Source organism: Anomalospiza imberbis, chromosome 7 (assembly GCF_031753505.1).
Source record: "Anomalospiza imberbis isolate Cuckoo-Finch-1a 21T00152 chromosome 7, ASM3175350v1, whole genome shotgun sequence".
Classification (NCBI taxonomy): domain Eukaryota; kingdom Metazoa; phylum Chordata; class Aves; order Passeriformes; family Viduidae; genus Anomalospiza; species Anomalospiza imberbis.
The window spans coordinates 93,364-114,866 of NC_089687.1; the positions used below are offsets into that span (position 1 = coordinate 93,364).

At 38.3% G+C, this 21,503-nt stretch overlaps 1 protein-coding gene and 2 long non-coding RNA genes across 15 annotated transcripts in view; 2 read left to right on the forward strand and 1 right to left on the reverse strand.

Annotated features, from left to right (window-relative positions):
• The first annotated feature begins 68 nt into the window (after positions 1-68).
• Positions 69-4,126, forward strand: LOC137476738 (uncharacterized). Its single transcript, XR_011000561.1, has 2 exons — positions 69-2,477; positions 3,789-4,126. It is a non-coding gene; the product is annotated as an uncharacterized lncRNA (long non-coding RNA).
• Positions 4,127-8,914: 4,788 nt separating this feature from the next.
• LOC137476729 (uncharacterized) lies at positions 8,915-18,796 on the reverse strand. The gene is made up of 2 exons (XR_011000557.1): positions 15,254-18,796; positions 8,915-11,640 (listed from the first exon to the last, which is right to left on the reverse strand). It is a non-coding gene; the product is annotated as an uncharacterized lncRNA (long non-coding RNA).
• Positions 18,797-20,041: 1,245 nt separating this feature from the next.
• BAZ2B (bromodomain adjacent to zinc finger domain 2B) overlaps positions 20,042-21,503 on the forward strand; it is a 118,841-nt gene continuing 117,379 nt past the window's right edge. For 8 of the 13 annotated variants that reach the window (XM_068194998.1, XM_068195011.1, XM_068195000.1 and 5 more), the window contains exon 1: positions 20,043-20,174. In XM_068194998.1, the coding sequence (XP_068051099.1) occupies positions 20,075-20,174 (100 nt within the window). In that variant the 5' untranslated portion in view covers positions 20,043-20,074. Of the gene's footprint in view, positions 20,175-21,503 lie in introns of all 13 variants that reach the window. The other 5 variants (XM_068195003.1, XM_068195014.1, XM_068195016.1 and 2 more) reach the window with 2 other exon arrangements.

Sequence of the window (21,503 nt, forward strand, 5' to 3'; positions counted from 1 at the left end):
AGGCTGGCTAGTCTTTAAGGGAGGATAAAAGGAAGAAAAAGAAAAGAAAAAAAGAAAATTAAAAAAGGGAAGAAAACACAATCAGGCACCCCGACATGGAGCTACAACGCATACAAATTCAATGTGTCCATGCCTAATAGGTCTGACAGATCTGGAACCTGTGTAAGACCAGCCAGGCTAGTTAGAAACTAGACTGGTGGCACCTAAATTGTAGACCATCCTATTGCTATGTTTAGCAATACCCTTGATTCTGTTTCCATTCATGCTTTTAAATATGTTTGGATTGTATTGCATTTTATTCACTTCCTCCCACAGAGAAATAATGGGCAAAGTGCTCTTTAATTGGAGACAAAGATGAAGAGCTGGGAAGAGCAGTGCAATTGAGCTGGGAAGAGAGGAACAATTGAACAAAAACTGATGGGGAGAGAAAGGCAGTTGGTTTGTTTTACTGATGGGCATATTGCCTTTCACCATCATGCCAAGACCGATGCTTATTGGACCTGGGAAAATCTTGTCTATAGCACCCAGAAGCAGGCCTACTGCCCCAGACAATATCATTTATTTGGCATAACCCTCTCCAGGGGAAGAGGACAGCTAGAATGGGTTCATGAATGATTCCAGCAGTAGCAGCTGCTCTTTTTCCTGGCTAACAACCAAGAGCACTTATAGAAAGAGCACTTAGATCTATAATAAATTCAATCCTTAAAGGCGTCATTCTGTGTTTTAGTAATGCACAAATCAAGTGTTATTCACAGGTCTAGTGAAGTGTCTGTGTAAATGTGGAGGATGAAGCGTACGGCCTTCCCTGCAGCCAGGATAGATCGCGGCCATTACTAATCAAGGGCATTATGCTTGTCTTTTTAAAAGCTAGTTAGAAGGTAAGTGGGGAAAGCGCCATCCAATACAAAACTTCAGAGGTCTTTGACTCTGTCTTGCTAACATCAGAAGAGGATTTACTGGGAATGCTAAGATGTTATACCATTCACTACATTAGCCCTGTCCAATGCAATGCACAAATTGTATTACTGGAGAGTTGATGCAGTAACCTTTTATTAACAATCTATGAGCTCTATGAGCCATTTGCTCGCTCACAGAAAAAAGGAATTGGACTATCACCTTCATGAGCTTGCTTTTTTGTATTTTAATCTGCAGGATGGATCAAAGATCTACACTGTAACAACTAGTTTAATTACAAATATGCAAAATCAGGAAAGGTTAAGACATAGTGTTCAGTAATACCACATACCACAAAGACTTCTCTACATTCTGAATCATTGCTAAAATGGCACCATCTGATGAACGTGGATATAATTTGGGTTTTGTCTCAGGGAAAATATCTAATATTGTGCATTAGTGGCTGAAGTCACAAATCGTCTGTAATAGTGTGCTCGTAAATGGCAAAGCAATAGGTTTGGAGTAAGTCAGCTTTATCATGTTCTTTAACCATATCAATGATATGGAAACAGGCAGATTTAAATCACATAATTATTAACAGTTACTATCCTTAACTCTCTAGTCTGGCATCTCTTCTCAAAAAGGGAATCACAAAAGCTGTTTTTCCCACAAATGGCTGAACCTCTTCTAGTGTCTCTCCTTAACTTCAATAGGTCATAGTCTGAAATTTTAGGATTATCAGACATTGGCGTTGTCTAGTTGAATAGTTTATACTTATCCCTATTAGTAAGTCATTCTTCAGTAAAATTCACTTTTAATAACCATTTGGAGATAGACAGTTTCCAAAGACTTTTTGTTAAATTTCTGACCAAACTGCAAGAATCTTATTAGAAAGCACATTTTTTCATTGTGATTTAGACTGCATCTTAAATATTCATTTGTTATGAAGGATTTCAGGCAATATCCTAAGAATCATAACCCTCTTCTTTCAGAGAGAAAAGGAAGCAAAAAGGTCTCAAATCTAGAAAATGCCTTTGATATGGCAAGTTATAACACAGATGATCCTGAATATTACAGTAGCTGTTTCTGAAGGTGACGGAGGCAGGAAGAAAACCTCCATGGATAGCAGCCATTGTGTCCTAGAAAAACAAAAATGCATCCTTGAGATAAAAGTCCATTTATTCAACGTTCTGTATGAAATGGAATTTTTGAAATACACCACCTGCCATGGGTGTGTGGGAGCAGAAAAGGAATAGGTTGAAGAACTTGCAGACAAGACAGAAAGCCACGGCAATCTCAAATAATCCTTTTATTGTGTTTTTTTTTCTGCACTTAAGTGTTACTTTATGTTATACATGGACTTGTTCTTTTTACTTTGTCAGCTAGAATAAGTACTAAGAAGATAGTCCCTATGGTTGACACTATACACATTCCTGGGGCTGTCTTTAATGAATTCAACCCTTGTCTTTTCTTCTTTCTGCAGGCTGTTGTGTTGGGCACTGGACAGGCTCCCCAGAGCAGTGGTCACGGCTCCAAGGCTGCCAGAGCTCCAGGAGCGTTTGGACAATGCTCCCACGCAGAGGGTGGGATGGTTGGGGTGTCTGTGCAGGGACAGGAGTTGGACTCGATGATCCTGATGGGTCTCTCCCAACTCAGGAGATTCTCTCATTCTGTGTGCACTAGAGCTACTGAGCATGGCACTAAATGTATAAGAGGTTCCCTGGTTTCTAGGCTGCTGGGCAGGGTTGTGGGGTTGCTCCTGATTGACTTGCTAAACAGTAGGTCTGCACCATATAGGTTTTACAGAGGAAGAAAAACTGGGATGTGAAGAAAAGCAGAGTTCATGTTCAACTGTCTATGGTAAACATTACACAAGAAAGATTTCTGAAAGTGGACGGTAAACCAGAAAGTTGTCCTCAGAAAATAAATCCAAATCAAAGTTCATAGCTTAAACAAATCTGATAAATGTAGTGTCTGTAAAAGGCTTGTGATATCTATCCAAATTGCAAGATAAACAATGGTGATTAAAAAAACCCCAAAATTGCAGAGACAAGAGAATTTAGAACAGATTAAGCCCTAAAGAAACTACTGTAATACTGGCAGTGAGAAACATGGCATAACTCTTATAGAAATAAATAATTTATCGAAATATATATAGAGACTTTGCAATGCAGGCACTTTGAACATAGTAATTTTTTAAGGCAAGGTTAAAATAACTGCTTTTAAATGTTTTGATGTGGGAAATTAATTTACAATTTAATTTTGATATGGTAAGCTTTTTGAAACTAAAATACTTTTTAACTTTATCAAAATCAAACTGAAATAATTTTGGCCCATATGGATCCCAGTTTTATGAGATAAAACACTGTGGTGCACACCCATCTTAAAAAGGTTTCCCTTCCCTCTTGTTATTCTACTTTATAAATCTATGCTTTTTTAATATCCATCTAAAATCATTGTCCATTGTTCCTGACAATTATTTTTCTAAGCATAGATTTACTTTATCATGTTACTAATTTATTTTAATCAATAAACTTCTTTGTGCCTTCTGAATCACATCAGTGTAACGTAAAAGGCAATTAAACCACATTAACAGATTATTTTTATACGTATTGCTATACCTTGGGTAGATGGATCAAGGGTACCTGTATCTTCTTTTGAAATTTTAGGTTTTGGCTAAACTTATATTTTGGAAGCTAAAAGAATGTGTGCTTAAAATTACAGAAATCATTAGAATTGTTAAAAATTATTCAGCTTTATTTTATAAATGTGATGAGTTGTTTTTTTTTTTTCTGTAATTACTATTTCTGAAATTCTAATACTATAGAAAGTGTCAATGTTTTAAAATATTTCTTTACTTCTTTTCTTCTTCCATGTTCCAAGTCAGGAAGAAGACTAAAGCTCTGTGAAGCACAAAATTGTACTTCTAGTACTGTTTTATTCACCAGGGAGCTCTTACTGCTCATTTTAAAGAACACTGGTCACAATGCTTCTATTGGTGTGTTTTCTCAGAGTACCTACATGCTCTTTCATTTATTTCTGTGGAATAACCAGTCTTCTAAATAAAGACATATAAAAATAAAACAAAAAAATTACTCAGAACTTCAGCAGACATCTGAAACAACTACCTTTTCCCTTTCCAATAGCTTTTATGTTTAAAAAGAAAAATCTAAATATTTGTGTACCTTGTGAAGAAATATCTCAATATATAGGAAGAATTCTTCACCTTAAATCACATATGTTGATTGTTTCTCATTTTTGCAATAGAAAAAGCTAATAGTGAAAAGTCACAACACGTTTTAGAGAAAAGAGAGTGTTTAGACATCAGTGTTTTCTTTGATCTTCCTCTCCAGGTTGTCTTCAAACCAGGCTAGAGCAGTGGAAATTACTCCACTGGAGATGAAAATGTCTTTGTCTATTGTCCTTTAGCAAGAAATGTTAGCTACTAAAAACTTGGATAGCCTTAAACTATCTTTCTATATACCTATTATAAGAATCTAATAGTTACACAAAATGGACACACACACACACACACACACACACACATATATATGTATGTATATGTAAACATATGGGATTAAAAGAGTTTTTGAGCAAGAATAATAGCAGTGTAAGATTTTACCAAAATGTATCTGACCTCTGCTACTGAGGATAGTATGTAAGTAGGGTGGGGTATGCAATATGTTTTACTTCTGTGTTGATGAGAATGGGCTGGAATCCAGATACAACATAATTATTGTCACATGGTGACTAATTCAGCAGAGGAGGAAGTGGGGGGAGCAAAACATCAGGAATTATTAGTTACAGTAAATTCAACAAGGAGTTCATTCTGCTTTTCCTGTAATTGAGAGTGGAATCGTCTCAAAAGTTGTCTCAAATGTATTTATTGATTTTCCTTATTTTTTTAATGTCAAACACTTTTATGGGTAGGAAAAAATGACTGTGATTAAAACATAATTAAAACCATAATGCATTTGCAACTGTTGGTGAAACTATATCTCTCTTCCTTTATGATTGATATCCCTTTCTTAAGGTTCCAGTAGGAAAAAAATGAAAATTAACATCTGTGTTTTGCTGGGCACTTAATAGGACCAGAGTAAATCTCTTCCTTTTGTGCCTTACACAAATGAGAAAATAAATATCAAGTAGATTTGACTTAATAAATCTAAGTGGAGTGAGAAAAATGTGTAATAATCCTGCAGACAACCAAGGTCAGTGAAGGAGGGAGAGGAGGTGCTCCACACACCAGAGCAGAGATTTGCCTACAGCCCATGAGGAAGACCATGCTGATGTTTGTTGAGGCTCTGTGGCCAGTGGAGGACTCCATGCCAGGACAGTCTACTGGCAGAAACTGTGGTCCAGGGAGAGGTGACAGGAGCTGGTTTTCTAGCATGATCTGTGGCCTGGGTGGGAGGGGAACGGGGGGAGCGGGGGGACCTACATTGAAACAATCTCCTCCTGAAGAACTGTACCCCATGGAAAGAGCCCATGATGGAGGGAGCAGTTTTTAAATAACTGCAGCCCATGGGAAGGACCTATGCTGGAGCAGTTTGTGAAGGACTGTACCCTGTGGGAGGGATCCCATGCGGGAGAAGGGAAACAGCAGGAAGAGGAAGGTGTGGTAGAGAAGTGCCTGCTGGTATTCACTGAGATAATTGTCTTCACAGTAGCTCATATGGTCCTATGTTTTGGATTTGTGATGAAAACAGTTTTGATAACAGGAATGCTTTATTACTATAGTGCAATCCCCATTCCACATCCCCACTGCGCTGCTCATGGGAGAGGAGGTAGAAGAGTTAGAACAAAGCAGTAGAGTTGAGCCTGGGAAATAGGGGAAGGGAAAGGAGATTGATTTTCATTTGGGCTTTGTTTCTCACCATCCTTCTCAATTTTAAATTGGCAATAAATTTAATTAATCTTCCCCCAGTCAGTTCTGTTTTGCCCCTGATGGTAATTAGTAAGTTATCTGTCTGTGTTTATCTCAAGCCACATAATTTTTCATCTTATCTTCTCCCCCTGAGCTCTTGAAGAGTTGGAGTGGGAGAGTGGTTTAGTGGGCATCTGGCAGCCAGCCAAGGTTAAGCCACCACACAGACACTGTTGGAAAAAAAATACTGTCTTGGATGCTCATTTTCTGATCCCGTATAGGCAGACTTGTTTGTTTATTCCTTGAATGTTCCATAAGTAGGAAATATGTCAAACTAAATCTCTGTCAACTACTGACTTTTTCTTTCTCACAAGTGTGAGTTTGATAGCTCTGCTGGGAAGATGGCTCTAATACTGCTATGCACATACCCCTAAATATATCTAAATCTTCCTCCCTGGAAGGACTGAACCTGAAATCTGAATCTCTGGTTAGTGGCTTTTTCATTTGAGGCAAACTTGTGTGAAATTTGGCAAGTCTGAAATAAATTATTAGATTATTTCCTTTCTAATAATGCGCTCAAACTCATTGGGTGTCTCATATGCAGTGCCTTACTTAAAAAGTGATTCGTTTTTGATCATATTACCTTGATCTGGAAGAGGGGGAAATTTTATGTGTTACTTTGTGTTCCAGCTAGTGAAGCTATCTTCTCAAGATGCATAAAGGAAGTGACAGCTGTTAATAACCTTCACTTCTTTCTTTTTATCTGCAGTCTCAAAGATCACTTTTTGTCCTCTCCTGCATGCTAGAATGGATGTGTGATCCAGAAAAGTTCTAAAAGCCTTGACCCAGTGCCTGAGAAGTTGTGCAGAGGGGAAAAGGATGGGAGGGTTACCCAGGATTGGATTGGGAGTTGTGAGTGTTGAAAGTGAAGTAGCATGTTCCCACCCTGCAGATACCATCTGCCTGGCGGTTTTTGGTCAGAGCCTTCGGAGAAATACACAGTCCTTACAGAATACAGGGCCTGTTGTTTTTTTGTGTTCCATTTAGAGGTCATACTCCAGTGACTCAGAGGGCTCTGCTCTTCATTGCGGAAATCAGGATCTAAGATTCAGGAATAATTAAATGCAGGCTTCCCCTGTTGCACGTGAATCTTAACTTTATAACTTTGGGTGGGTTTGGGTTTTAGGGAAGCAAGAATGGCTTTGTCTTCCACAGCTTCAAGTAGTTTATTTCTGGTTTGTTTTTGTGTTTTTTTTTTTTTTCCTCCTCTTCATTTAAAATATCAAATACAATATGAAAGGCTTTCATTTAGATGCTTTGTACAATTTTTGACTTCTATAAATAATGAATTGGTTTTATCCAAACTCTACAGCCTAAATAACAAATATATAACATCACATTCAGAATAAGAAAACTCTTAGATCTTACATTTTAAATCAGATTCTTAGTATAGTTAAGTAGCACTTCTTAACCTTTTAATTGTTAGAGCTTGAGACTACTAACAAATCTATTGCTTCCAAAAGTAGCCAAAGGAGATTTGGCCACAAGCTGTCAAAACAAGAAATTATCACAGCTAGAAGTATCTGCTTTCTTTGTATATGTTTGTTGAGTAGATGGGAACTGTTAGTAAAACAACTGCATTTTTAAAACCACTATTCAAATTATTATTATTATCATAAAAACCTTTAGTGTTTTGACTGATGGTTTAGCTGTGTTTGGCAGAGAGTCATAGAAAGAAAATGCATAACAGACTATTAGCATGTTCACTTCTCATAAAAGATGCAAAGGATAAAAACATTCTAAAAATACAACCAGTAACATTTTACTTCTAAAACAATGAAATGTAGGGGGAAAAGCTTTTACAATGGGAGCAGCTCTGAATAGCAGCTGGTAAAGCCTATTTAGAAAACTTTTGTGTGAATCCTATGCTGAACAAAATGAGGAATTTAAGCTGTTGTTAAATGCAGATAAAGGTCAGAGATCATGATCTCCAGAGACAATTGTTTGAGTATTTCCGACTTCTTTTATGTACAGGAGGCATGTGCAATGCAAGAAAGTAGACAAATCACTGCAAAATAAGGTTTTCTTGGCAACAGAGAAGAATTTACTGCTCCTAACAAAGACCAGCATACAAATGGGTTTGAAATTCAGATACAGACAACTGTTGGAATAAAGAACTGACGATAAGCATTTGTCTTCCATCTTGGTTGGTAGGGAAAGGATGTAATGTAATTTTTTTTTTCCTAGGAAGTTGCCCCTTTGTCACTGGAGTACTTTCGAATGAGTTCACACTTAGAACCTGTAAATTGAAGTTTTAGTTATAAGCATTTACAGAACCTGTAGTTCATACATATTAACATGGCATGTCACATCCTGTGATGCTCTGTGGTATGGAGCATCCCTCTGGCCAGTTCAGATCCGCTGTGCTGGACATGCTTCTCCCCAGCTTCTTGTGCACCTCCTTGCTGAGAGAGCACGGAAGAGTCCTTGACTTAGGATGAGCACTGCTGAGCAACAACCAAAAGCATCAAAACATCAATATTATTCTCATACTGAGAATAGTATGGCAAATACAAAATACAGCAGTCACTGGACCAGCAACTGAGAAGAAAATTAACTCTGTCCAGGTTAAACCAGGACACCTGTGCAGACAGTGACATCTCCTCAGATTCTAGTATCTGCTAGTGGTGTGATTACTGATATCTCGGAAGTGGTTCTGCAGACTTCACTCAAGTAAATAAGCTTTGTATATGTAACTGACTAATATTAAACTTACACTTACCAATATTACTGACATGCTCTATAAGACAGCCTGTGACATTCTTTCTTAGCTCTCTAGACTAATTATCAAGCAACAGCTCTGATATGCTATGGGGCTATGGATCTTCTCACAAACCATAATGGTTAGCATACTCATAAATCTTTGTAATACAAGGTGTTAAAAGAAGCAAAAAATAAAATTGATATGAAGATGCTGGCTGTAGCAGCACTCTGGTCCCATGTTTGCAATAGGAACTTGGGCTTGGATACCACTGACGCATATTAAAATGTATGTTTTATAATTTATTGAAAACAAACAGTTTTCTCTGGAAACAAATTGGGAATATCTGTTTTCACTGGTTTGGAAATGTAGCTTTGTTTTTACTCATGGACTACCTTGAGATGTGCCACTCTTCTGGACTAACTACAGTAATTTTTTCATTTCGCAAATACTGAGAAGCCTACAGTCAAGTTGCTTGTATAATGTATGCTGTATTTCTTGCTCCCAGTGAGACCCATGCAAAACTAGAAAGCAATTTAATTCCCTTTATTTAAATGTACATAGTCCTAATGCTTTTGTATAAATGCACTAAATCTTAGTTCTAATTAATAGCCATCTAATTTACTTATGAAAAACAAAAAGAATGGATGGACATTTTAAACCAAGGGTATTGTACTCAGCCAATAGGTTTCAAATAGAAAGGACTATTTCAGTAGGAAAAAACCTACAACAATCAGCTAGTACAGCTGCCTGACTTCTCAAGGGCTGACCAACAGCTGGAGTTTGTTTTTAAGGTCACTGCCCAAATGTCTCTTCAATACTTGGGACATCAACTCCCTCTCCAGCAAACCTGTTTCAGCATGTGACCACCCTCCGGACAAAGAAATGTTCCCTCGTGTCTAGTCTGAACCTCTCTGGCACAGCTTTGAGCCATTCCCACACGTCCTGTCCCTGGATCCCAGGGAGAAGAGCGCAACACCTGCCTCTCCATGTCCATTGTTCAGGAATTGGTAAAAAGCCCAGTGGTCGCCCCTCAGCTGCCTTCTCTAACCAGACAGGCCCAGATCCCTCAGCTGCTCCTCCCAGGACATGCCTTCCAGCCCCTCACCAGCTCAGCTGCCTCCTCCAGAGGACCTTCATGTCATTCTCCAACGCTGGGGCCCACTGCTGCACATGGACCACATGGTGAGGCTGCACCGATAGTGAGCTCAGAGGGACCATCTCCTTTTGTCATCATCTGGCTCCTGCTGAGCTGCTGCCAACCAGCACCCACGGGCTGGGCATTGAAAGTATAACAGCCATTGATGCTCCTATACAAGAAGTAAATTAAGAACACAAATGCAAATCCTCAATGGGAAACTCAGGAAACACATCGTTAGGCTAAACACAGGACCGCCAGATCATTCTTACATAATTGGATCTGTAAGAGGAATTTGCTGCGTAATACAAGAACTGCATCTCTTCATGGTCAACTGATCCTTGCCTAGGAGAAGTAAAATCCCTATCTTTTATGAAATCTCCTTACAGTACTGGCTAGGCTATGTATATGAGAAAATAAGGAGGGTGGGTTCTGTCATTGTGAGCTGTTACGTAGAAAAAGGTTGAAAATCATTCAATATTCATGAAACCAGGTAATAGTATTATTTCTTTTAAAACACCATTGCCTGTACTATTAATAATCAGACATATTCACACATGAAAAATTAGTTTGTTTTCACAGAAACAAACTGTTCTTCTGGATGAAAAGATAACTTTTACATATAGATTTTCACATCCAAGACATTATTTAAAATTTAAGGACCTATTTGGAATGTTAATGAGCATAAATGAAAGCCTCATCCAAAATCCGGATAGAAAAATTGTTTGAAATCACACTTTTCTTTTGCTGATCTATTATATTTTCTTCTCTAAGACATATAGTTTTCTGTTGAACATATTTCTCTTGCCTTAATGATGCTTCCTACGTGATCCATCCTGCCTTAGCCAATGCCTTCATAATACTTTCTTTCATATTATCTGTAGCATGAAGCATACATAAACTGTATTGACCCATTGGATATTTTTGAGATAACTGCTGCTCTAATATAGGAAAATCAAAGATGGTCTTAAACCCCAATATCAAGCAAAGTAGTGAGAAAACAGCACAGGAGACTATGAAAGACAATTTCTCCATTGGATGGACAGTGGTCTCAGCAAAAGGCCATCACGTTTTTAAAGGCCGAATTCTAATCCTTAGGTACAGGAGACCAATGTGAAGATTGTTGAGACGTAAGTGCGTAAGGGCTCGATGATCCTTGCGGGTCGCTTCCAACGGAGAGTATTCTGTGACTCTGTGACGCAGCGCAAGACTCAGGTCCCGCTCGGAGGCAAATCGCGGCTGTACCGCGGCAATCCACCCGGTGGCGCCCGTCCCCCCGGAGGGCCCGGGCCCGCAAGTCGTAGTTAGAAAATAGTACGACTCTGCAGGAGGGAATTTGCCAAACATCTGTAAAATAACCCCTGCTTTAACAGAAATCCTGGAAAAGAAAAAATCCTGGTTAAATGAAATGCATTTAGCCGTTACCTGAATTTTCAAGCCTAAAAATAGGAAGAATTTAGTCAGCACCAAATACAGAACCAACTCCAGAATTCGCTGGAAATGGTGAGTTTCAGACCAGCGGGTGGGGCTGGAAACAACCTGTGGGGGTGGCATTTATCAGTTAATCACTAAAACTATACATTGCCAAGATGTCATGTACAAAAACTAAAGAAAGTAATAGTACACCAACAAAAGAGAAAAAAAAGCTTTCACTTTTATTTACTTTAAAATACCCATATGTGGTTAGAAGTAGGTTTCTGAAACATATCCCAGGCTCAGTTCCTCTATTGTGTACTCACATAACATTATGTGACTTTTTTCCCCTTTTTCTACCTCAGTACCCATTTCCCTCGCTGATACAGCACGGTTTCTTTTTTCCTTGTTGTAACGGTTTATTAGCACCACTTGACACAGTAGCACTGACTGGTGAAATCATAATTAGACACATCGGGCTGCAGTAACAACTGATTTTGATGTCTCCCAGGACGCTATTTCTCCATTCTCTTGAGAGGACTGCTGTTTACGTGAGTAGATCTTGCTCTGGAAAGCAACACATTGAAGCAATTTTATAACTGAATTATTATTCATTAACTGATTCCCAGTGATGTACAAAGAGGGGAAAGACCACACTACAAGACAAACTGTATCACACCAATCCTAATACTCTCAAACTGCTTTTAAATATCCTTTGAGAAATTGCTTTGTTGTAACTCATTATGCTGCTTTATTATGTAATTTGTGCATACTTTTTGGTCGTTATATGAGAAGGACAAGGTCACTTACTGCATCACTGAAATAGCTGAGTGTATATACTGAGGATAAATTAACCTCTTTAATTTTTGAAAATATCCATGGCACCTGCATCTTCTAATAAATGTACTACTTTTCTTTGTATTCCTTGCTAATAAGGCTTGTATCCATGTAAATGGATGCAATTTCACCAGACTGCAAAACACCAGATTTGCCTTGTCTCTATGCCATTATCAATATTAAAGATTATTTTAATAAAATATAGAGACTTCTATTCAGTTAGTCATAAAGGCTGATGCCACTTTATGCCTTCTGAGTCTCAATCCATTAAGAATTGTCAGGTTTGAAATCAGTCATGGATTTTTTAACTGTCTCCTGCTTCTTCTTCAAGATCATCTGTCTTCTAATCTCAGACTATAGCAAGAATTTAGCATTTTGCTGAACAAGCAATGTTGTTTGGAATTTAAATAATGTAGATTCAGTAAGAAAAATATTTATGTTTGAGGAAAAGTGGATTGAATTATGGATTATTGCTTATCTGTGAAATTAAAATCCCAGATTTTGATTAACTCTGAACAGCAAAATAAAGGTCTCACAAAAGAAAGCTTATATCTGAAATTTTTATAACATAACTCAGCCTGCTTCTATTTATTGTGCAGAATTAAAATTTCTTACGCTAATACATTTTGATTCCCATGATTACACTTAGCACAATTAAATTTAGAATGTAGTTTTTTTGGAAGGTGCCATACATACAGCCTCTGAATTATTGTCCCTTCATAAAATAAAAAACAAATACAGTAAAATATACTCATAATTTCTCAGAATTTCTCATAATTTAAGGCACATTCATGGCCTTAGTTAAATAACTTAGTATCATAGCTATCAAAACTATAGGTTATTTTGCTTACATTAGTAAATAAGCATGACTGCCAGGAAATGATGCAGAGAAAAGCAAACACATAACTTTAGTTCCATAACCAACTTCTAAGAGTTGAAAGTGAGAGGTGAAAACAAATACATTGTACTCCTTTCAAAATCATCAATCTGCATTCCTCATTGCCAGTTCTAACATAGCCGGTTACAGGTAATATTTATTTTATGATAAAGAGTAATTCAAACAATCATCCAAAATAAATATATGCAATTAACATTGATTATGGCCCTGAATCCAAATAGGGAGGAAGGGAGGAAGGGAGGGAGGGAGGGAGGGAGGAAGGAAGGAAGGAAGGAAGGAAGGAAGGAAGGAAGGAAGGGAGGAAGGAAGGGAGGAAGGAAGGGAGGGAGGAAGGGAGGGAGGAAGGGAGGAAGGAAGGGAGGGAGGAAGGAAGGGAGGGAGGAAGGAAGGGAGGAAGGGAGGAAGGGAGGAAGGGAGGAAAGGAGGAAGGGAGGAAGGAAGGAAGGAAGTAAGGAAGGAAGGAAGGAAGGAAGGAAGGAAGGAAGGAAGGAAGGAAGGCCACAGATGACCAGACTAAAACTGAGCCTGCATGTTACACCTTCTCAGAATTTCTGTCACAGCTCATTTAGACAACAGTTCTAGACTTTTAAAAGCCCAGCACCATCTGAAGATTCACACGGGATTTTTGAAGTCTGAATAACATTGATGTTCAAAGCCTCGGGTTCACTGGTGCCTATCCACCTGGAATAATATTAAGTGTTTTATAAGGATCCAGACTGCTGGGTTTGGCCTCAGACTAAAATAAAGGTTAAATTACACCTCTCCAACAATTTGTTTACTAATAAGTTTGGTGCTTTTTGCAGTGACTTTTCATTAGATGGGTAGTTATTAACCTGACCTGCGATATTGGTGACATTGGTGTGGCTTTCTGTGCTCACCTTCACTCACATGCTAAGACATTGTAGTATTGTTGATATAGCATTTGGAAAAAAGTCCTGCACTGTAAGCTAAGTCCATTGCCCATAGAAAAAATGACATTATGACAAGGGGAAAAAATAACGACTAATGCCATCATTCACTTAATCACAGTCTGCTTATTCCATCCAACTTCTGTTGCATGCCTCTTTCTGAAGTTGGTAAAATTGTTTTCTGTGTTCTTTGCTTCCTCTATGTATATGGATTGATTTGGGAGTCCTCCAAATATGAAGTAGGGTAGCTTGTTTAACACTATACTAGACCAACTATTTCTTTTCTTTTTGCCTACTTTTGCCAAATAAATGCTTCTCTCCACTGGTACATTATAATGAGGAAAAAGAGTATCCTGTTAGAGACAACAAATCAAGACTCAGGAGAAACCGTCATAACTGTCAAAGTAAAAAAGAATAAACACGAGAAACTTGTGTCTTTATCACATGGAAACACAACTAATGGAAGAAAGCTTAGGAATAATGCAAAAAAAAGGAAAAAATAGTCTCATTATTTTGAAGAAATTATCTCCATTTTGTACAAAAAATATTGCATTAAAATTTATATCTATCTGTAGAAGAATTTCTGAGAGAAAGAGGTCACGATCTGGATGTTCGTGATTTATATATTTAAAGTGAAGGTTGAGCTACCCCAGCCTAGGCTTCAGATGTGGGCCTTGGAGGCCTGAAAGCCTGTGGCGCAGCTAAGAATAAGTTTGTGGCGCAGTCAGAAGTTATATTAAGGTATAACACAGTGTACTGAGCTATCTAGGTGTGGATTAGTATAGGTCTGCAGTGTGAAACTTTAGCCACCTTAAGACAGGAACAAACAATGTTTGCTTGCCAATGAGAGTGTGCTCACGATTGTAAACTATCTGGAAGTGTATAAAAACTACCGTCTGTAAACAATAAAGGGAGAACGTTGGATTAGCCACATTGGTTTGGATCTGCGTTTGTTCCTGTCCAGCTCACCTTTTTATTATTAGTCCCTGCTTTATCTATCTCAGCATCTTATCCAATGATCTGCAATAAAAAAATAGCAATATGTACACATTCTTGGAGGAGTGTGCAGTTGTCTGTATGCATCCATTAAGGACAGCAAAGCAGCTAGTACCATGCTGCTGGGAAACATGCAAATGCCAGGAGCCAGCAGCCTTTTACCAATTACCTACTTAAAATGAAACCTTTCCGAAACTATTTACGGCACGTGGCAATTTTTTCCTTTGTCTAGATGATTGCTAAAAGAATTGTACACCTGAGTCTTGTATAAAGTCAATTTACCTGCTTAGTTCTAAGTAGTAAGCCACTCTGTTAGTTTGAGTGCTTTGTGTTAAGGTACACCTTGAAGAGCTTCTGCTCCTGCTGAGGAAATTAACTTCAAATGAAGATCAGAGTAAATATTTTAAAAATTATTTGAAACAAATTCTGTTAAGGTATTTCTTTCCATAGCCCTAAGTAATTTTTCCTCCCACAACATCCCTCAGTTTATATTGGGAATGATCTTTTGCAGATATCAGAAACTCACAGCTCTCAAAAATACCTGTGTGGTTTTGCCTGCCTTTTTCCTTTGTCCTTGCAAACATCTGCCTCCTGCTGCCTTTCCAGTAAGGTTTACTTTCAACCTCTGCCATTCCTGGTTGTCACCTTATTTTGACTTGAAAAAGACAGGAATAATTATGTAAGCCATTGATTGATTCTTTTTTCTTTCATACTTACAGGTGTGATGTTAACAGTTAGCATACATAAATTCCAGTGTTTTGTTACAGACTTCTTGTGAAATCCTAGCAATGGATGTGCCCAGGTCTGATGGACAGACAGACATTGATGGAGGTGTGTTCTGAAAGGGGGCTACTGTTTATCTCTGCTTACCCTGTATCTTGAGCCACTGACCCCTGCAGAGGTGACAGTGCTTGCACCAGCATAGTTGAGAGACATAATTCAGTTGCGCATTCCCAAAGAAATGAGGCTCATACAAATGCCCTTGCCAGTCCCATTGTTTACTGTTTTGACCAATTTCAACCCGTTTTGAAAGACAGATAGAAATCTGTGTTCCTGCAAGTTTCCTGAAAATCAGTGACTGTGCAAAAGCAAATGCCAAAATAATAGTATCCATTTGAGTGATAAACTCAGGGTGTGTAGGAGTAGAGATTACTAGATCTGAGCCTGAACAGACAGAGAGAGAAGTTGCTTGTTGCGACAGAGATGCTAACTGGAGATCCTGAGTGAGCAGTAAAAGCAGATAGCAAGAAAATTTGTTGGAGGTCTCCTTTGGTGGCCATATCTTTCCAGGCATGAAGTAGAGCAATAAGAATTAATACTTTGAGTGAAGAAAAGAATACAGGATGCATATGCTGTATATTCTGGTTGCAACAAACCTTCTGGCCAGCCAACTCTCATGGATTTACATTAGCATAACATGTTGTCCCTGGTCCTGGAAAGGATACCAAAGGGATCATGTGATAAACAGTACTACTGTGACAAAAGAGGAGTCAAAGGACAAAACCCCCTTCTTGATTGCTCTTTTAACTGAAAACTTGCATTTTGTGCAAGTATAAATATTCAGATTTCTTTTAATGACATCAATAAGTAAAATTAAAATAGCTCCATGGCTAGTGGAAATACCAAAGCCTAGTTTCTTTCCCCTCTCCAGAAGGCTACATTACAGCTTTTGCTGTAGTTAACAGGTTAATAGGAGATAGGGCATAGAATCAATGCAGGGGTTATTACATAACTTTTAGACTGAAGTATATATTTTTTAATTCAATTTCCTTGAACAAGTTGGATTTTTAAATAAGAACTAAGCTTATGAAAGACTAAATGTTTAATTTATAGAGACAAAAATATTCCTGAAGTTAGTGACAAAATAAAATAGATTCACTACCTTTTCACAGAATGAAGATTTAGAAAAAAATATTTTTGATTTAATTTGCCATGCTTACAAAGAAACAGCAATGAAAATTACCTTTGGATTGAGATGCATAAGTAAAATCATTCTGTCAAAATGCCAGCGCTCTGAGAACAGGAATTTTAAATGAAACACCTCTCTAGTCATGGGTCTCAAATTGCTGCTGTGTAATTTGTAGCAGTGGAAATACAGATCAGATTACAAGGAAATATTTTAAATAAATCTTCACGTGTTTATTATTGCATTGACTGTTAATCAAGTGATCTGTTGGAAAGCAACTGAAGTCAAAATACAAAGCCAGATTATCATAGTTGCTTGTGTGTACAAAATGAAGGACATCAAGCTTCTACTTCTTGTATGGTAGTAACATACACACTATTAAGGCACATGAAGAATTTATCAATTCAGAGACAAGTAGGCTCTAAGTAATGATTTTTTTTACAGGTAAAAATTAATCTGGAACAAAAGCAGACATGAATTTAAACGTATGGTCATTAGGCCATCTATGAGACCATGTTTATGTGACAGTTGATTCTGGAATAAGTAGTCCTGATTTGGCATGCTAGTTTACATGTATTAGGAATGATTTTATCAGTGTTCATATGTAGCATATTACAATATGTATTTGCCGACTTTGCTTGATTAGTTTGGATGCTCAGGTCAAGCACCTGTGTTTGGTGAAGATCTTTGCTCAGAAAACAGCTCTAAATTCCTGTGAATGGAAGTTGGTGAATACCTTATACTTTTAGAAAACAGGTGGCCAAACTGCCTATTTCGGTAATAAAGATTAACTACTGAACCTTCAGTTTAATAAAAAAACATTTCATGTCAGAGGTTGAGACAGAAAGCCTGCTTTCCTGAGTGGTTTTCATTTTCCTTAACTTAAAGAGCAACAACTCAATATTTCATTCATTCTGTGGTCCAACTTCTGCAGCAACTGGCTCAGGAACTGAATAGACAACTGCCTCCTTTGTCTACTGCCCTAATACCCCACCAAACTACACTAGAATAATAAGCTCGTGAGAACAAAGAGGCCAAACTGATGTCATGCGTGAGTTTTAGTCCTGTTTATTCTTAGCTCAGAGAGCTTGTCTGTGCAGTCTTGAAAATATTTTTTTGTTATAATAGTAAAATGTGAGGACCGTAAAGTAGTACAGGATTATTTCTATAATATGTTAATTTTCAGTCCTTAGGCCTGCTCAGCTTCATGGATGACTGACATTTAATTAGCTGTCAACTTTGTAGCCCCTTTCAGAAGGATTAATCTTAGATTTTTGTCTATTCAGTTTTCAAAAAAATTTAAACCGATAGAATACAAATCAAATTTGTCAATTTTCACTGCTCCCCTCCAAAAGTCTGTTCTTTCCTTCTTTCTTGTTTTATAGCTGCCACCCAGAATTTAGGTAGCCATATGCCTCTTTTCTGGCCATCCAAATCCCTACTGCCCTGGAGTGTTCTTAGACATACACATCAGTATGCAGTTGTCTTTTGAGATGAAGCTCTTGTGCATATAAGCAACCCCAGTACTATCCTCTGGTGTGGATTTTCAAACATTAACAAAATATCTGGAATTTTGAGTGGCTGCACTTACTATTCCGCATACATCTTAACGTTCATAGGAATGAGATGATCTTTCACTCAAATCATTCTGTGATTCCATATAACTGAAACAACAGAATGTGATGACAGTTCAAACAGATCAGATTAAAGGGGATGTCATGAACACCAATTCATGTCCAGTCAAATTAAGAACATATGGGCAGGTGTGGAAGATTTAATTTCCAGTGCTGACTGCATCAAGCCAAACTTCCGAGACCTAAGCTGTTTAGTGCACTAGTTGTGCTGGGATTTCAACTTAGTCCTAGTTGAAATACAACTAATATTTGGACTTGAGAACAAAAAGCCTTATTTCTCAACTTCCTCAAATTGTGTAGGAAGCTTAGTCTGGCTAGGCCAAGGAACCTGTACCCCCTCAACCCCCAACTTATTTTAGTTCCATTACCTTCAGTGCACACAGAAGACAGCCAAGAAATCTATAGATGCTGGTGACCGCAACTGAGGAGATCAAGGTAAGTCTCAGACAACCGTAAGAAGTAACTTATTAGCTAATTAAGAGAGACTGAAAAAATATTAGTAAAAAATAATGCATAGCTCAAGGTCTAACAGCAGAAGCATATACTTTTGACAGAAAATTAATGCTTGATAAGAATGGGTTCACAAGTTCAGTGAAACCTTTGTAAAAAGCTTTTCTTAATAAATGCCTATGAAAGAAAAGACAGACTATTGAGGACTTGCTTAATGATAGGTTTCAAATATAACTATGGGAATTCTTTGCTAGCAGTTTCTTTGACATCATCTAGACCTCTTGACTGAAGTGTTTGCAGTTTTTTTGCAGTAACTATAATGATACTATTTAGTTACCTCTTCAGGTTGTCTGAGACTTACCTTGATCTTCCCTCTTGCGGTCATCAGCATCTATAGAATTCGTCTCTGTCTTCTATGTGCACTGAAGTATACAGAATGAGATCATTCTAGATTAATCTGCAGTGGAAAATTGCCTGTTGTTGGCAGTTTGTTCTTACTCTTAAACAATGTTCAACGCTGGAAAATCTTGTTGAACTGCCTCTACCAACACTGATTTTTGAGAACAGATAGTGCATCAAGTAGAGATCAAGCCTTTTTAATAATTCTTTGCCATTACTCCAGCTTTTTCATAGTGCTTTCACAAAGCACAGCCTTTTAAGAAGCAAGTACACCTATCTGCCTTCTTTGAAGAAGAATCCTTGCCAGTGAAGTAGGTGAGAAAATTTAATTGTGCAATAAACCGCTGCAGTTAAGCATGAGGTCACCTCCAGTCAAGTTTGTATGAGCAAAAACCAACTTAAAGCAGAGATACAGTTTAATAACCAAGATGGGACATGGACTCAAGTGCTTCAGTCTGTCTGCAGCTAGTCTGGCAGAGGGAGCACAAACTCCAAAAGGCAGGGTCTGCTCAGTCCGAGGCCACCTGTCCGAGCTGCCTTGCTGTGCAACCAGCCTGTGAGACCACGCCTGGCCCTCGTAGCCGAGCCCCAGTGCAAACCATTTCTGCTCACCTGCAGGCTGGGCCCCAGTGCAGGCCCTCACTGCGAGCCGTCGTCACTTCCCTCACGGGCCCGGTGAGGGCTACGGCAGTCCAAGGGCGTGGGGAACGGCGCCGAGGAGCCGGGCCGTCCCCGGGTCCCCTCACGGCGCCGGGCGGGGACGCTCCCGCCGCGTTGCGCCGGCCGGCAGAGACCCGGCCCTCGGCGCCGTGAGGGCCAGGGGACAGTGCGCGGCCGGGAGCCGCCCTGGGCTGGGCGGGCATGGAGGCCCAGGCGCGCTCTCTGCCGTGCTGCTTCTCCGCGCTGCTTCTCCTCTGAGGTGGAACGCTGTCAACAGCCGGGTCGGCTCCGATGTGTGCACGGTCTTCAACAGATGGAAATTACAGCCACAGCTGAGTGTGGGCCGAGGGCCATTAATATGGTGAAGCCAGAGAAAAGATGCAGGGTCTTGTCATGGAGGAATACCATTAGAAGTATTCCACTATTTGTCACCCCCCCTTTTTTTTCTTTTTTTTCTTTCTTTTTTTTTTTTTTTAATAGCTGTTTAAAGTTTTTCCTAAACTGCTAAAGTACTACAGAAAATTGGATTGAATTAAGTATATATAGTCTGCTAAAAATACTGGGAAAAGCATTGAGGTTATTTTTAACTCTTGTACTTCATGATCATATGCAATCTTTTATGAGATGCATAAAATGCAGCTGTATTTATATCTGCTGAGTATGAGTATTGAGTGTGAGAATGTAGACATTCAAGACTAGACACTTGGAATGTTTTTGGCTTTTTTTTATTTCTCTGTTTATGTTAAAACATAATGACAGAAGAAGCATTAAAGCAATCTTTATTGATTTCTATGATCACAATGTGATCAGAAACCTGAATTTTTACAAGCTAAAATTTGGAATGACATACGTAAGTTGAGAATAGTACTTGTTATAGTCATAAAAAGTTCAAACACGATACACCTTTCCCACTTGTGATAATTCTTATGAGCTTTCACAGAAGCACAAATCAGTCATTTTAATACGCCAGGAAGTGATTTAGGTAAGGCTTTGTCATAGAGATCTCTATAGTGGATAGTAATAAATTTCAGTATTTTTAGCTTTCAACAAAAGAAGTTAATATAATGTGGAGGGAAAGAAGGGAAAAGGTACAGGAAAGGCTAAGACTTTGTGGAAGTTGTGTGTTATCAACACACGAATGCCCGACTATTCTAGTTGTATTAAGTAGCTTTTTGTTACTTTTTTTTTTGGCCTAAGATATCCCCAAATATATAACAATAAATGTAGGGTGTTTAGAATTTTTAGTAGTATGGAAAAGGTCCTTTTCATGCTTGCTTTCCTGCAAAGAAATGTTAGTTACTTATGTAAAAAACAGTATAAAATTTCAATACTACATGTTGCAGTCTTTTCAGAAACACTAAAAAATATTCAGGTTCATATTCAGATAGCTGCAATAATAGTCTTTAGATCCATAGTTCAGCTTTCTGTAGTCCTGAAAGAAGCCTGATCTTTATTTGGGTTATGTTGTGACATGCATGGTGATAATGTTCTGAGGGTTCTAAGATAGTGCAAATAGAGGTGACATTAAACAGATGATGCAAAAAATGTGCTCAGATTAAGAAATAACAGATTAGCAAGAGATTCTGAAGACATGGCGATAATTACTTTTTTTTAATGGCAATAGTATTGCACTCAGGAATATGATTTCTGAACTCTCTGACAAACTGTATTATTATAAATGCCTAGAAAACTATTAGTTTAGGGAATGTGTATTTCTTTATCAACACATACAACTGATCATG